This window comes from Esox lucius, chromosome 15 (genome assembly GCF_011004845.1).
Source record: "Esox lucius isolate fEsoLuc1 chromosome 15, fEsoLuc1.pri, whole genome shotgun sequence".
Lineage (NCBI taxonomy): Eukaryota > Metazoa > Chordata > Actinopteri > Esociformes > Esocidae > Esox > Esox lucius.
In genome coordinates, this window is record NC_047583.1 from 13,961,236 (window position 1) to 13,978,270 (window position 17,035).

Sequence of the window (17,035 nt, forward strand, 5' to 3'; positions counted from 1 at the left end):
TACACTGACATCATTCAACCAGATAAACATATTTTGACAGCAGAAAAGGCAGATTTATTATATCACATCACTACCTAGTGTTAAAGCTTAGACAAAAAGGGATAAAAATACAATTATAATGTTGTCATGGTATGTATGAAGGTAAAACTGTTCAGGTACAAATGCCATCTTTCCTGTGCATTTTATGCATTAAGAACTACAGATTCCAGTCAATAAAGCAAATAGTGTCAAAAAGGTTATTCAGAAATAATGTAAAACTGCATACATATTCATTATATCATCTGAATTATTAAAAAGCACCAAATAATGAAGTTTTAAATGTAGTATGATACTTCAGTCTTTAAAATGGATGAGAAATAATGCCACAAACGCAAAGGACAAATAAAATAAAACATAATGCTGAGTTGATTGCCCAATCACCCCATTTTTATGGCACTCTGAAGGCTTGCATTTGGTATGTTACACTGGTTTCTAGGAGATTCAACAAAACGTAGCTCAACCCAACAAGACTCTAACAAATGGAAGTAACTGACCCAGCCTCAAATTTTAGGCGCATATTATATGTACACACCTAACAAAATACCACCCAAACTCAAATAATAGCAGAAGTTAAGTATTTGTTTTAAGGTTAAGTCATTATTTTATGAGACCACCCTGTGAATACCTAAAATCATCTTTCAGACTTAATACGTTTAACCTTTTTCACCCCAAAATAAATAATTTCACATATTTCAAATTCAGAATTCACACTATTGTAGCATAATTCCATGTTTTCATACAACCATAACCTCAGATGAAAATATATATGTACTAACAACAGAAAAACTGTAACCTAAAATTCTTATTGCAGACCAAATATACTAAATCTGGGGTTGCCAAACAGACTGTTTGCAAAATGTGATACATAGGTTTTCATGCAAACTCAAATCTCAGTGAAAAGCTAATGTCGGTATTTGTTTAGTTTTTTTCTTTGCAATGATAAGCAGCAGCTTTATACAGCTGCAACAGACATAATGAACATTTTCAATAATGTAGTACAGCATGCAATGAACCTGAAGTAATGACCGCAGTATTATATGCAATCTGAAAAACAAATGCCTTCAGATAAATAAAAACCCCGCAGGGCTCACATCAAATTAAAAGTAACATGATACAAATGTAATTTCCAATGTCTGTCAAAATAAAAGGTTTACAAAAAAAAAAGAACATTTTCATGGTAGAAAAATATTTTTAAACCATCATCCCAAAAATAAGTGATTTGGGTGGAGGAGCACAAAATATCCTAATTTCTCACAATTCCGATAAGGACAAAATACAAAGGCCTACAAGTCCCTGTGTTGGACTTGACATCAGAAACCCTACAACTAAATCTACTTACAACATCTTTGCCAGACATGGGACAGAACCATTTCAATAATAGAGGTGCATAAGGGGCAGAGGGTTGAGTGTGGTTCAGTCCAGCGTTATAAGGAAAGGCCTGCCCCGTTAAAGATCTCCAGGTTTCTGGTTACAGTTCACACAAACACGGACGGGGTGGTCCCACCCTCGCGAAGGAACGGGTCGGCGCTCCGGGGAGCACTCATCACAAACGCCTTGCCCGCAGGCGCGACAGTGGTGCTTGGAGAGCTTGGCAGTGAAGTCGCGATGGCAGTTGTGGCAGGCGAGGATATCCTGGTCAGGCACCCAGTAGGCGGGACGCGCTGCATCTTTTACCAGACCTGTAGAGAGGACACAATAAGCAATCAACAACATGTTGAACGTATTCTAATAGAATAAAAAACTATTTGTGACTCAGGGCAGCAGAGATACTCTGCACATGCCACCAGACCGCAAACTGACAATGGCTTAACATTACTGCAGTCATGTTGCCCATTACACAGTTCTACCAGGGTCCAGTGTTACATAACATTCACCTAGTGGGATGTCAATGGCAGTGACCACAGCGCCCAGTGTGTTTGACACCGCTTCTCCAACCTTCCTGGCTAAGTTTCCACCTTCCTCGTCTTCAATCTCGCCATCCAGTAGCTCTGCAGAAAGTGTAGTTATGTTAACACTGCACAGTATATATAAAAAAAAAAAAAACATCCAGTCTGACATTGGTTCTGTGGCGTAGTACCTGTGTGTGTGACCCTCAACTCATAACAGGCATCACAGACTCTCACAGGCGCCGGACCCCAGCCTCTCTCTGGAACGGGAGTGGCTTTGGATGAGCAGGCGTCACAGAACCCCTCCCCACAGGCACGGCAGTGATGCTTGGTGTCGTTGTCTTGGAAGACCTCTTGGCACTTAAGGCATGTCTTGGCATTACAGGGGAGAAACAACAACAACAGGGAGTTATTGACCCGGGTCTATCTCAGTCTTATCCCATGACTGGCAAACATGGGTTGTGTAACAACAGGTCCCGGGACACGAGAAGTGTTGACGATAGTGTTCCACAGCCGGAGGGTGGGGCTGTGGCCCCCTGTCACTCACCAGGATGAGGGAGTTGGGTTTCCAGTAGGCCGGGGCGATCTGATCTGTTAGCCAAGATGTGACAGCCTTGGCAGGCTTCACGCTAAGTTCTGAAACAGACTGGGCCATGAAGTTAACGCCATCCAGAAGACGCTGAGCAGCATTGCTGTTGTCCTTCAGGAATCCATCCACCTGTTGAAGGTGAACCTTACGTTAAAATTATACAGGCTTGTTTTGTTTACATGTAAAACAAGAGAAATGTTGAGGTATCTTAAGAGGTAGGCCTCTGTGGTAGGTCTTACCCCAGGCCAAATATGCTGGATTTCAGTTCGTACTACAGTATCCACTGGGTCCTGGTTCCCGAACCAGTACTGGCGACTCCGATAGATCACCCCACAGTTAGGACATTCAATGACATACCTAAAGATACATACAGAGAGCTAAAGGTTGAGTCTTATAAAGACAGTTATAAACACATACCCAGACATATCTTGAGCATAGCAGAAAGGCTGGTAATAGGTTAAAGGTAGTGGGATACAGATCGGTGATTCTGGGTCAGGGGCAGAGCACTATACTTTTAATTAGAGACAGTGGTAGAAATTCAACCCCAACCCATAACGTGTCTAGGGTCACTCACCCAGACCAGGCATATCTGGCAAGGCCCAGCCATGGAGAGTCCGAGGAGGCAGAAGTCTTGGGAATAACAACTACCTCCTTGCCATCTTCATAACAGGCCTGGAGGATAAAAAGAGGCATTGCAGTCAAACTGATATACGGCCGGGGGTATCTTCAGAATGCTGTAACCCCAGGGTAAGGAAGCCAAAGATTTGGGGGGACATCCACCAGACTCACCTTGCAGGTGTAGACGCGATTATCATGTTGAGGGGAGTAGCGGCAGCGGTGCTTTGCCTCATGACACAGCCCCTCTCCAAGATGATTCATGCTGTTCTTGCAGCCAGAGCTAAAATAGTCTCAACATTACAACTTCTCTAAACCATTGCTACAACCCAGTTGTTCTCAAACCTCTCCTGGACACCCAGATGTCTCACAATGTAACAATGTAATAATAAAAATAATTCAAAGTAAAGAAAACAAACTTACCTGCAACTGAGACAGAGGCAGGAGCAGGTGAAGTACTCATCGGGAAAGAAACAGTTGTGGGCAATGAGGTCATCAGTTATCTCCCCGTTGAAGCGTTCGCTCAAGGCCTAGACCGATTAAAATAACACGTCCAGTTTGACTAAATTGTTCAAACACCGAAAATAAAGAACCTTGACACCTGTTGTGTATCTATATATCCTGCTCCATGAACACACCCTTACACTCTTCCTTGGCCGTGTTCAGAAAGGCACAGGTACATAAAGATTGAGTAATTCCAATGTCAACATTTTAGAACTGGCATTAGAGTTTTTAAATTACAGCATGCATCATGGCTCAACCGGCACAACCAACTTTGTAATTTCTTAAAAATGCTGCCATCATGGAGCTACAACTGGGATCATGTATACTCGGCTTATGTTGATACACAAAAGGGTAATGGAGAGGAATATATGTTATTAGCAAATTCGTGTTATGTGCTCTTTATGCAACTTTTGAACAATCAAATCGGCTCTGAGAAATATCAGATTTTGGCTGCTTGTGTAAATATAGCCTTTGACAGTTGTAGTTCCAATGTTTGCCTTATGCAAATATGATTCTGTTTCAAACCGGTTTAGAGCCAGCTAATTGCCCACTGAGCTGTAAACAGGCCTCTTACCTGCAGCGCTTTGAAGATGACAACTGGGGAGCGTGGGGAGCGGGTGGCATTGCTGTCCAGGAGCTGCTCCAGGATGCGTTGCAGGCCACCGAAGTCTGTCGGTGGGCTGCAGGTACGTGTGCCACGGTACTTTATGGAGCTGAAGGCCTCTGGAAAACGTCCCAGCTTCCTAAAGCGCTCAAGAAGCAGTCGATCCACAGACTCTGATAAGTTGTCTTGTATAATAAAACAGAATAAAAAGGGGGTACAAAGAAATAGGATAAGCAAAACAAACTATGTAGTTAAATTAGGCATTTCACAACTGGCATCAACCATAACTGAGACGGAAGGTGACTCACACAAGGAATAAATAGGTAACAATACTTTTCTAAAATTATTTAAATTACACTGACACATACATAGGGAGGATATGTTAGCAGTTTGACTTGTTATACAATCTTCTGTAGCAGCACTCAGAAAACAGTATACCTAATGTGTCCACCATCAAAGAAAGTGAAATAATGAGAGTGATGAGCGCACCAAATGTTTATCTGTGTAAACTATAGTAGATTTGATTACAGTACTGACCTGAACCCAGCAGCTTGGTGTGGACAGTCTCATGGAAGATGACGACGGCTGGGCCCAGAGTGGAAAGAGGCACATCCAGGCCACAGCGGGACGTAGTGGCTTTCAGCTCCTTGGTGAAATGCTTCAGATAGGCATCGGAAGCATCACCCAGGAACTTGAAGAGGTCGTCATGGAGACGGTCAGCATGGGTGCGGTAAATTATGAGGTCAGAAATAGCTAGCACCTTGAGCAAGAGCCGTGTTCTTTGGCCTTGGTTTAAACTGTTACCAAGCAGGCCCTCTGTGTCAATGACCACCACCTTGTGGATGGGGTCAAAGGCCGCCCAAACCCCAACCGTGCAGGACTCCTGCGTGGGCGAGGTCTTGAACACCTCTCTGCCCATGAAGAAAGTGTGGTTCAATGTGTGGGACTTGCCCTCTCCTGTGTTGCCAAAGATGGACACCACCTTGATCAGCTTGTCAGGCTTGCAGTTCAATTTCTTCACAAACACACCTTCGTCCGTTATCTGGAAAAACAAGATTTGTCAGACAAAACCACAAAATGCAGACTTGATACAAAAGTGACAGAACGATTTCTACATTTACTACCCACCTGCATCTCTTCATTTGCATCAACCAGAAGAAAGCTGCAGACTTCCTCCAGATGTTTTGCCTTCTGGACATCTGCCTCATCTACCACTGAGCTTAACTGGAGATCTGCTCGTTTAGATGGAGGGATTAAGTTGACCTGTATAGGTTTTGGTGGAGAGATTGATTTAACATTCACATATTTTGAGTGAGGTGTTGCTTTGATCTCTGCAGGTTTGCAGGGAAGGTCTGAGTTGACATGTTCAGGTTTTGGTGGAGGGTTTGAGGTGACCTCTGTAGATCTGGGAGGAGGGTTTGAGGTGACCTCTGTAGATCTGGGAGGAGGGTTTGAGGTGACCTCTGTAGATCTTGGAGGAGGGTTTGAGGTGACCTCTGTAGATCTGGGAGGAGGGTTTGAGGTGACATCTGTAGATCTGGGAGGAGGGTTTGAGTTGACCTCTGTAGATCTGGGAGGAGGGTTTGAGTTGACCTCTGTAGATCTGGGAGGAGGGTTTGAGTTGACCTCTGTAGGTTTTTGTGGAGTCAAGTTGTGCTCTGCAGGTTTGGTTGTGGGATAGGTGGTGAGTTGGTGCTTCTTCTTGTTACCTCCATTGTGGGTGCTTTTCCGACATTGGTGGCACAAGTTGACTTTGCAGTTCTGGCAGCGGACAACAGACCTGTTGCGGTGGCCGTTTACTGTTCCTTCCTTCCCTCTTTTGCAACTGTCACAGTAGGGTACATGCCCTGGGTCAATTTTGACCCGTTTGTGGTTTTGCATTCCCTCTCGACTGTGGAGTTGCTTTTCACACTGAACACATTGCAAGCTTTTACACTCATCACATTCAAAAGCAGCATCTCCTGAACCCTCACAAACATAGCTCTCCTGACAAATTGGACTGGTGTTAATTTCCTTTTCTGATAATGAGCCATGGCCACTCATTGTTTCTCACAAATACAATCTGAACACAATGTTATGCTAGACAATTTGACTATAACGCCAAATATTCCCAAATGCAGGGTGAATAAATATCAATCAAGTGGTTTGTGTGATAAAACTCATGACAATATTGTTAAATATTTAGTGCTTTACAAACTAACTCTACAGAACCTGCTAAACATAAACAGCTTGATATAGTAGATTTAACAAGGTTAAATGGTCAGTGCTTCTGTTGACCTCTAAATTTTCAGGTCCACTAGATTTCTACAGCTCATTAGCCAACACAACTTTACCATTTCATACATACATATTATTTAAAAATAAAGATGTCAACATGTGACAGTGCAAATATACTACAGTGAGGCAATCTGGTTGAAAGTGACGACTATTTTAATTGCATTGTCTTCATTAACATTAAAACACGTATATTTGCTTTAAGAATGTATACTAAAATAAGGCTGTGAAACCAATGTACGTTATAAAAAAGTGTTTGGAAAGACAACGTCCCTGAAATATAACTAAGACAATTTGCAAACTGGTACAAATGAAACCACACATTTGGAAGTACAGTACTAGCCAGGTGTTTCGCTTTGCATTTACCTAATTACATTTGTTAAGCCAAACACTGCTAGCTACCTATCCAACTTCTAAAGCTAGCAGACAGATGCCTTGGTGAAGTCGTGCAAATTGTAGCTAGCTAAATCTAGCTAGTTGGTGAACTCCGTATTGACATAAACAATACCTTATTTCGTACAAAATAACGTTATTCCGTTAATGACATAAACGTGATATTACGAGTTTCATAAGACAAAACCTAAAGATGTTTACACAAACCGCCACTGTCTGTTAAAACGGGCTATTTGTAGAAGCGTATTGACAGTAGCTGTTAGAGTACCTCTGTTATCCAAGCTAGCTACTCGTCTTTTAGTGAACTCGGTTAACAGTAATATCATAGCCCGAATGGTACGATAACAGCGGATCCGTCAACACTAAAACAAAACGTACGACGATAAATGGCACTGTCCGATTCAGGAGTCATTAAAATATGTTATTGCACTGAAATCCTTCCTAGCTTTGTCATTGTTTGTTTCATCAGCCCCCTCCCAAGCGGAGTTTCGTGTTCAATGTTGTTGCCAGGTCAGATCAGCTGATCAGATAATGCTTGAGTCACAGGGTCAAGGGTGTGGCCAATGACTGAGCATTTTGGGAAATGCAGTTTTGAAAAACAACTTATTTGTTCTACAAGCAGGCATGGGCCATGGAATGTGTACATACAATACTACATATAATATACAGCAATAGTGTTCAGTGTCATAATCAACACCTCTTTCTAACACGTCTCTACATGCTTCAAAATGTCCATTATTGTTGCAAAACCCAAACATGAAAAGGTGGACATGATAAATGACTACTCCCCTGTGGCACTGACTCACTTTGGTTATTAGAAAGGGCTTTGAGGTATTGGTGAAGGAACACATCACCTCCATCTTACATGCCACAATATTGGGTTAACAGGGATGCTGATGACACAGTAAAGAGTAATGACCAATGAGAGACAACTTACAAGGGGGGAAGTGCCCCAAGTGGAGCCAGGTAAACAATTTCTCCTTCATCATCAAACAAAGAACAGCTGATGGTGGACTTCAGCAGACAGAAGAGTGGGTCAAAAGCTTCAAGTATGTTGGTGTGGTTTAGGGTTTGGGTTACCCTACATTCAACTTTCTCTCTCACACATACACACACACCCACACACACACATATTCAGTCTACCTTGTTGTCCCATGTACCGTAGGACTACATTGTAAATACTGGTTACTTTCCTTTTGTTTCTTTCTTGTTTTCCATGTGTGTAATTTGTTGACATTTTTAATTTAACTGACTGCATTGTACAGGTGCAATGCATAATCATTTCGCTACAACCGTGAAAACATCTGCCATTATGTTTTCTCTCCTACCGATAATGTTGAACTTGAACTTTGAACTACGAACTCAGAAGCTTCTGGAAAATGAAATATATCAGTACACCAGTAGAGGGCAGTAGAGGGCAGTAGATCGCTAATTGTTGAGTCAACTACAATCAGCAAAAAAAAAAAATCTCTATCGGTTGAAAATGTTATGGGGTTTGATCAAAGATGAAGAGGCGTAACAAGAAGGTTAACTCTTTCCCAATCTCACCACTACAAGTAATTCATTATTATGTTGGTGAGGATTTTTGATGATCGTCATGGTCAACAAGTGTTCAATAGTAATGGACATTCCGAGTCTTTCTGGTGAGCCGGCTCTTCTAGCCCCATTCACCTGAAAGAGCTGGATCATTTTTCTTCTTCTGTGGCCTTTAACCTCAACACTCCCTTATGGCTCTTTGTATAAAATGCTTCTAAATAAACCCAAAATAATGACAAATTGCAAATCTCAAATGGAAAGGTAAAAACGTAGGCTATAATTATGTGAAATTCATGTTAAACACTTTAAATCTTACCTTTCTAATTTATTAGATTGCATGTAGATGTTTCCCTGAGGTTACCCTACTGGAACAATTCAGGTGGAACAAAAACACTATTTATAGATCTATAGATTCACTAAATCATTTGTCACCTTATCTGATTTTACATACTCGCTCTTTTGAGCTTAAATATTAAAGAAATGAAGGAGCCAAATCAATGGCTCCTTTCGCCAATGCGATTTGGCACCCAACATTCACCAAAAAGAGCTGTTCAAAAAGAGCTGTTCATTTGCAAACAACCCAGGACTAGTGTTCGGTTAAGTTAACATTTCATTGAATTGCTGTTTTGATACTGGAGGCCTTTTTGAAGATGATGTCTGCTAGGTAAACATAATATAACTGTGTCAGCATGATTACCATTAACATTTAGATGCCTTTCTGCACTGCACTGTTGTACTGTGCTGTTTTTAGGTGGTTTGTGGCCTGCCTATTAGCGTTCACAATTCTTGCCATTCTCATGTGACATTTCACATCAGCAAGCTGTTTTCGTCACCTGACTGGATATTTGTTTGGTTGTAGCATTGTTCTAATTCAAATGGGCGGATGCAGTCCCCATTTTATCAAACATATGTAATTAAATTCTGTCATACAAAAAATTTGTCGCCTGGTATTAACTTTGTAAGCTCTATGATTCATGTGTTCCATAGTGCAATTTATAGTTTTATTTGGGATAGAAAAGGATCAAGAATTTACTTTCCAAAGACCCAAATCAGATGGTTGGTGGGGTGTGTTGGAGAATTAGATTTTACTTTGGACCTTTTGTATTACAAGCATTTCTTATGTGGATGAATCCTAGTAATGAGGCAGCCTTATTTTCCCTCACATGTTACAGTATGGTATTTATTCTGATATCACCTTGAAGCATTCTGAACTCCATTACAGACCTGTCATCTCACATTTTTTATATATAGAAATTCACATTTGGCACGCAAGGGACAAGGCCGAAAACCAATACTGGATGATCTTCGGGCCATCAGACGGCACTGCATTAAAACAGACACAATTCTGCAGGGGCCACCACTGCATGGGCTCAGGAACACATCCGAAAACCATTGTTTGTGAACACAGTACGTCGCTGCATCCACAAATGCAAGTTAAAACTCTACCATGCAAAGAAGAAACCGGATATAAACAAGATCCAGACACTCCACTGCATTCTCTGGGCCTGAGTTCATCTTAGGTGGACTGAGCTGAAGAGGAAAACTGTCCTGCGGTCTGACAAAATTAGAAATTATTTTGGGGAATCATGGATGCTGCGTCCTTCCTCTGGGCTAAAAAGGAAAGGAACCATCCGCCTTATCAGCGCACAGTTCAAAAACCAACATCCCTGATGGTATGGGGTAGCATTAGTGCACTAGCATGGATGACTTCTGCACATCTGTGAAGGCACAATTAATGCTGTACAAAATATACAGGTTTTTTGAGAAACATATGCTGCCATCCAGACAACATCTTTTTAGGGGAAGGGCGTGTTTATTTCAGCAAGACAATGCCGAACCACATTCTGCCAGTATTACAAAAGCATGTCTCAGTAGTAAAAGAATTCCGGTGCTAAACTAGCCTGCCTGCAGTCCAGACCTGACACCCACTGAAAACACTTGGTGCATTATGAAGAAAAAAATACAACAAAGGAAGCCACGAACTGTTGAGCATCTGAAATCCTATATCAAGCAAGAACGGTAAAAAATTCCACTTTCAAAACTACAGCAATTGGTCTCCTCAGTTCCCAAATGCTTAAGAGTATTATTATGAAAAGAGGAGATGCAACACAGTAATAAATATGCCCCTGTCCCAACTTTTTGAAAGGTGTTTCTGGCACAAAAACAATAACAACATTTAATATGTTTTCTTTGTAATATTTTCAATTAAATATAGGGACTAAATGATTTGCACTCTATTATTTTTATTTGCATTTTATGTGGTCTCCCAACTTTTTTGAGGGATCAGATGTCATATGTGTGATGCATGCGAGGGTTGGCATGTCATGTGTGTGATAGGTGGAAGGGATGGTAGAGGTGGGGTGTCATTTGGTTGATGGGTGGGATGTGATCTGTGAGTAATTGTCGCAGTTTTATCTTTAGTTTAGTTTTTCCCTTTCTAGTGTGATCAATGTGATTATTTCATTTTAGGAGTTAGCTTAATAATTATTTAATCTAGAATAAAAACGATAAAAAAATAAATTCAGGTATGAAAGTGTAAAGTGCCCACCATTGCTGCTCAAGGAGGCAATGAATGTATTGTGTTCACAATTGTTTTTCTTAATTTAATCTGATTGTGGTTGAAGTTCATTAAAAGACAACATCAGTAAAGGGGATATTTTTTTGAACATCACTGTAGTTATTTAGCTATGCTAATTAGCTATACTAAAGCAGGTGCATGCTGCCCTGTGATAAACGATTGAACAATGGCTACTTGTGTGTGCTTAATGAAGACTTCACCATTAGTGCAGTCAGACAAAACTGGAAACATCCAGATTTCAAGTTTGTAGTACTTCCCTTGAAAATAGGATGCTAAGAATGCACTCAGGCATTTCATTTACACCTGCTATGTTAGATAATTCACATCTATAATGTGTTGTGTGACTGCCAAACATCTCCTTAAGAGGCAGTGTTTTTTCCAGGGTCAGTGAATCTCTGCTTCTCCAGCCCCGAGTCCCCCTGTGACTGCAAACCTGTTCTTGGCATCCTTTCTTCTCTGAAGTCTGACTGTCCTGTGAAATTGCTCCGTTGGTTGGGCATTGTGGCTCTGTCAACAGCTGAAAATTCCTCTTTGCTCAGTTCAGCTTTCAAATGCAGGTGCAGAATTATTTGCTGCAAGCAGCATGTTTTGTTGCTGTGGTGGAACTTTCTCTGGTGAGATTTCCTAGTCTGACCTATACACATGGTCACCTGTGGGTTCCTGTACAGATCGGAGTGTGGAACGGACATGCCTTCACACTAGTCTGGAACATATAAATTCCACAATACTGAACATAAAGTTCAATAAACATTATAGGCAAATAACTCTATTGATTGTCTGCTGAGCTCATCTTGTTATGCAGTTATTAGATAGAAAACATCCACAGGAAAGTCAAACGAACAGTTTGTCCATTGCCAGATACACAAGCACACAAGAAAACCATGTATGTTATGCAAGCACAATTACCAAGCCTTTGACGATTTTTACAGTTGCTCGTTTCGGGTGTGCATCGCATTATTTGAATATTTGGTATTTTGTACGTTGACTTGTCCTGAATTACACTTGTTTGACATTGAAGCTGACCTTGTGGAAATCTTTCCCAAATGAGGGATCTACAAATGAAATGGAATCTTAAATAACTACCCATTCTCATTTCTACAGTTAAATCTTTCAGAAAACCAGTGACCTTACATTTACTGGCCCAACACCAACCAATAGTCACCAGCCAACCCAAAACTGATTCCCCACAATTATGTATTTACATTGTTTCATTGCAATATCCTTGTATACGCCTACTGCACAGGAAGCAAAGTAGGAATATATTTAGAGAGAAGATATAAAATTAGATGGACTTCCTCATTGCTTGAATCCTGCAGGAAATTCTGGGTGCATTGTGTTGTTAGTTCCCTCATTTTCTGCCCCTCTCGTTCTCCCACCTGCAGTGTGAGTGATAAGGAATGTAATCACCCGTCATATTAGGACAACATCTGGACACCCTCCCTAATGGTATCACCAGTCCCCATAGTCTGCTTTGGCAACCGTGATTCACCCATGTCCAAGGTAATGCTGCCAAACACAGGAAACAGACAGTTAAAGTTGGATGTTTCCCTTCCCTTCTTCCGTTGATCCTAACATGTTAGCCTGGAAGCAAATCTAGTGTGATTATAAAGATGAAATTATTATGAATCGTTATTGAATAAAAGCAATCTCCACCATTTTATTACTAACTGCTCAAAACAATTAAGGGAACACTTAAATCATGAGCAATATGATGTAACAACAGACAATGGAAACCAAAATCAGATTCAAATTCACACCGAAAATCAAAGTAAACAGTTGAAATCACAGGCTGTTCGAACTTAGTAGTGTTTATGGCCCCCACGTGCCTATATGCACTCCCGAAAATGTCTGGGCATGCTCCTGATGAGGTGGTGGATGGTGTCCTGGGGATCTCCTCCCAGACCTGGATCAGGGCATCAGTGAACAGCTAGAAAGTATGTGGCACTAATTGGCAGCGTCGGATGCACCGATACATAACTTCCCAGAGGTTCTCAGTTGGAATCAGGTCTGGAGAACGTGAGGGCCAGTCAATGGCATCAATGCCTTCATCATCCAGAAACTGCAGACACTCTGGCCACATGAGGCCAGGCATTGTCCTGCAGCAGGAGGAACCCAGGGCCCACTGCACCAGCATAAGGTCTGACGATGGGTCTGAGGATTTCATCACGGTACCTAACAGCAGTCAGGGTACCGCTGGCTAGCATCTAGAGGGTCTGTGCGACCCTCCAAGGATATGCCTCCTAGACCATCACTGACCCACTGCCAAACCGGTCATGTTGCAGTGAGCATATCATTGATAACAGCGTCTCCAGGCTCCAGTCTGTCACATGTGCTCAGTGTGAACCTGCTCTTATCTGTGAAGAGAACGGGGCGCCAATGGCTGGGCACCAATTCTGGTGTTCTCTGGCGAATGCCAATCGAGCTGCACGATGCGGACCTGTGAGCACAGTTCCCAATAGAGGACGTCGGGCCCTCATGCCACCCTCATGGAGTCAGAAACATGCACACCAGTAGCCCACTGGAGGTCAATTTGTAGGGTCCGGTTAGTGCTCCTCCTGTTCCTCCTCGCGCAAAGAAGCAGATACCGGTCCTGCTGCTGGGTTGATGCCCTTCTACGGCCCTGTCCAGCTCTCCTGGTGTAATGGCCCATCTCCTGGTATCTCCTCCATGCTCTTGAGACTGCATTGGGAGACACAGCAAACCTTCTTGTGACGGCACGTTTACATGCATCTTCCTGGAGCAGCTGGACTCCCTGTGCAACCTGAATGGGCTGCAGGTACCACCTTGCGCTACCAGTAGTGACAAGGACACTAGCAAAATGCAAAACTAGAGAAGAAAAGGTCAGGAAGTATAGGGAGAGAGCAATTGTCTGTGGCCAACACCTGCAAAAACCATTCTTTTTTGGGGGGTTGTCTTGCTGTTGCCTCTCCTGTGCAACTGCTGTCACAATTGCGTATGCTTCCTACCTGGATAGATTGATATCCCTGAAGTTGAATTGACTTGGTGTTATGCTGTGATGATTCATGTTTTTTTTAGCATTGTATTTGGTGTACTTCCTGACCTGTAGGGGTCAGCAACACTCTGTTTATGGAACCTTTTTCAGCTTCATTGTACAGCTCATCATAGTAATGTTACTTACTGTAGCTTACCCTGCTTAATAGTTCCCATGCTTCAGTTACTGTAAACATGTTTTTGATACACTGGAGTGACCTTAACAGTACTCCTCCTGTGTACTTCATAAAATAGCAATCCATTAGTATTTCACATCTCTGTGTCAGCATCACCAGACATGAGAACTATATCCTGACACAGATTTGGAGGAGTAATCTGCTTAGTAATGGTCCCAGGGGCGGATTGGCCATCTGGCATTTCAGGCAAATGCCAGATGGGCAGGTCCGTTTTGAGGGCCTGTCTAGCTTGTTTTTCTTTCCTTGGCAAAATGATAATGATCTAGCTAATAACGGGGCTTCAAGGAATCAAAAAGGCCGATGTGTTAGAAATTCAAGAGATTATTTCTGGTTCCAGGCCGCCCCTGATGGTCATCACAACAGTGCATATAGTGTACTCACATACAGGGCTGTGTTCTTTGGTCTGTGAAGCAGCTTTATCAAAGACTGCCAGTCAACCCAAATACGTGTACGTTTGAACCAATTCTTTACAATCTGTTATTGAGCAAACACAGTAACTGACCCAAGCCCATGTCTAAAACTGAATTGGAGCACAATAGAAAATCTGTCAGAGAGGTGTTAAAGGATTATATTGTAAGCTGGAGATCAACGTTCCACTGGCATAGATAGGGTCAAATGGGGTAGAAACAAGCTATGTGGAGTACAGTATGTTATCCTGAATAATCAGTGAAAGCAACTGTTCCCTTCAAGTCTGCACTATCAACAGTGTGGCAGATTTGCAGGGAATGCCTTCATCAGATGAAATAATCTTTCTATGGGACCCCTGGTGTTGGCTGATTCTTGTTCCTTTTTGGTCCAGCAGCACATATCCATCTTAAATGTTGGGGTGTTATGAGGGTGTTGTTTACGTGTGGACAATCATCTCTGCAGCACTTCACCAATCAGGCCTTCATGGTAGATTGGATAGAGTAATGCCACTCCTGAGTAAATTGCTTATGACGCACTGTCTGTATGGCTCTAGGATATGAGAAAAATATTATCTGGTCTGATGAGACCAAAATCAAGCTATTAAGCCTTAATGCCAAGCAAAAACAAGGTACTGTTCATCACCTGGTTAATACCATCTGGTCAGGATTGAGGGAAGGATGAATTAAGCAAAATACAGAGAGGTCCGTGAAGAAAACCTTATCTGGAGCGCACAGGACCTTAGTCTGGGATGATGATTCATCTTTCAGGACAATAATGACAACGGCCAAGAAAACCCTGGAGTTTTCTTCTGAATGGCCTTGTGTGGCCCAGCCGAATCCCGGACTTGAACCCCATTGAACATCTCTGGGGAGAACTGCTTAAATCCAGGTGTGCAAAGATAGTAGGGGCATATTTAAGAAGACTCGAAGCTGTGATCGCTGACCAAGGTTCTTCTACAAAGTATTCCATAAAAGGCCTGAATACTTACGTACATAAGACAAATTGGCACACAAAGTGTTTTACTTTGTCTATATGGGGTATTGAATTTGAGATGGCACAGGAAAATATAGTCAATACAAATATTTTTTTTTATAAAGCCATTTTTATACCAGCAATTGTCACAAAGTGCTGTTTAAGAGACCCATCCTGAAACCCCAAAGAGCAGGCAACAACAGTGGGTACACAGTGGCTGGGGAAAAACAACCTAGTGGGGCCAGTCCTCTTCTGGTTGTGCCATCTGAAGATTACAAGAGTACATTACCTTTTGGTTCATCTTTATGTTTTTGCATGTTTAGATGTCAAAAAGGTCATATTTACCTAAGACAATTAATCTATGTAAAAAAAAAACATTATTTACAATGAAAATAAACTAATTCCTTGTTCAGTAAGATACATCTATGATGGAAAGTATCATTTTAGTTAACTAGCTTTTAACCCTTACCCTAACCTTTATCCTAACTCTAACCTTCACACTTACCTTAAGCCTAACCCTAACATTAGCACAAAGTCTGCTACAGAGAATGGGATGTGAGCTGTTTGAATTGTCTAGCAATTTCCCAATTCCCTTTTCTTATAGTATTTATTTTCACTGTGATTGAAACCAGGTAATCAATTGTGATTCTAGTATTATTATTATTAAATTGTAAAGAATTTTGACATAAAATTGGTATACAGTTTGCTAGAGGACTGGAAAACACAAAAGTAACCACATAAATTATGTAAAACTACAAATAAACTAATACAGATAGATTTGATACTGAGCATTGACCAGATTCCTTTGTATATAAATGAATGAGATATGATTAAAATGAAATGGATGACGCCCAAAGGAAGTTTGGGCTGTAGGAGTGAGCAGTGAGATATCTACAGAGCAAAGAGTGAGCTGATAAGAAGGGGAAACTTACCTAAAAAGCACTTTAGGAAATCAGTTGGAATTTGTGAGTCTGGCAACATTACGCTGTATGTTATGTATGTTTTGGGGGCATGCAACATGTTCAGACTGAAGCATTAATTTTGTATTAAGTAGGTAGAGGCAAAAAATTCATATTTTATATTATTGATAATGCTATTTTGTTGGGTGGTCAACACAGTGAGGTTGTATGCATGATGGTTTTTTTGCCATAAATGTAGGTGAGGGAAATATCTCCACCAAGCACAACAGTAACATACACTGAGAATAAGGTTGGCCTGAGAATCAAACTTCAAGAAAATCGCATTCATACAGGTTTACAAAGCAGGCCCTCAGATTTGTAACATTGTACATGGTCAGAGAAACAATTTTCAGTCCTGTGAGAACCTTGTGTTGAGTTCCTGAGTTCCTCAAGAACTATGAGATAAATGGAAAAAAACAGCTGTACATTACCACTTGTTGTCAGAAGTATGTGTGAAAATGTTGTGTTGCTGAGGTACAGCCTTGACCAG

The 17,035-nt window shown here is 41.5% G+C and overlaps 1 protein-coding gene across 2 annotated transcripts; it reads right to left on the reverse strand.

Annotated features, from left to right (window-relative positions):
- Positions 1 to 397: 397 nt before the first annotated feature.
- On the reverse strand, positions 398 to 7,491 carry LOC105015685 (zinc finger FYVE domain-containing protein 1-like). 2 transcript variants are annotated; one of them, XM_029125630.2, is made up of 12 exons: positions 5,864 to 7,491; positions 5,366 to 5,830; positions 4,775 to 5,279; positions 4,208 to 4,422; positions 3,553 to 3,659; positions 3,304 to 3,412; positions 3,089 to 3,186; positions 2,754 to 2,871; positions 2,473 to 2,643; positions 2,117 to 2,297; positions 1,914 to 2,027; positions 398 to 1,718 (listed from the first exon to the last, which is right to left on the reverse strand). In XM_029125630.2, the coding sequence occupies exons 1-12, from the start codon at positions 6,278 to 6,280 to the stop codon at positions 1,486 to 1,488; spliced, it is 2,733 nt and encodes a 910-aa protein (XP_028981463.2). In that variant the 5' UTR covers positions 6,281 to 7,491; the 3' UTR covers positions 398 to 1,485. The 2 variants fall into 2 exon arrangements, with proteins under 2 accessions (XP_028981463.2, XP_028981462.2); XM_029125629.2 differs by having other exon boundaries at positions 5,366 to 7,490.
- Positions 7,492 to 17,035: the final 9,544 nt, after the last annotated feature.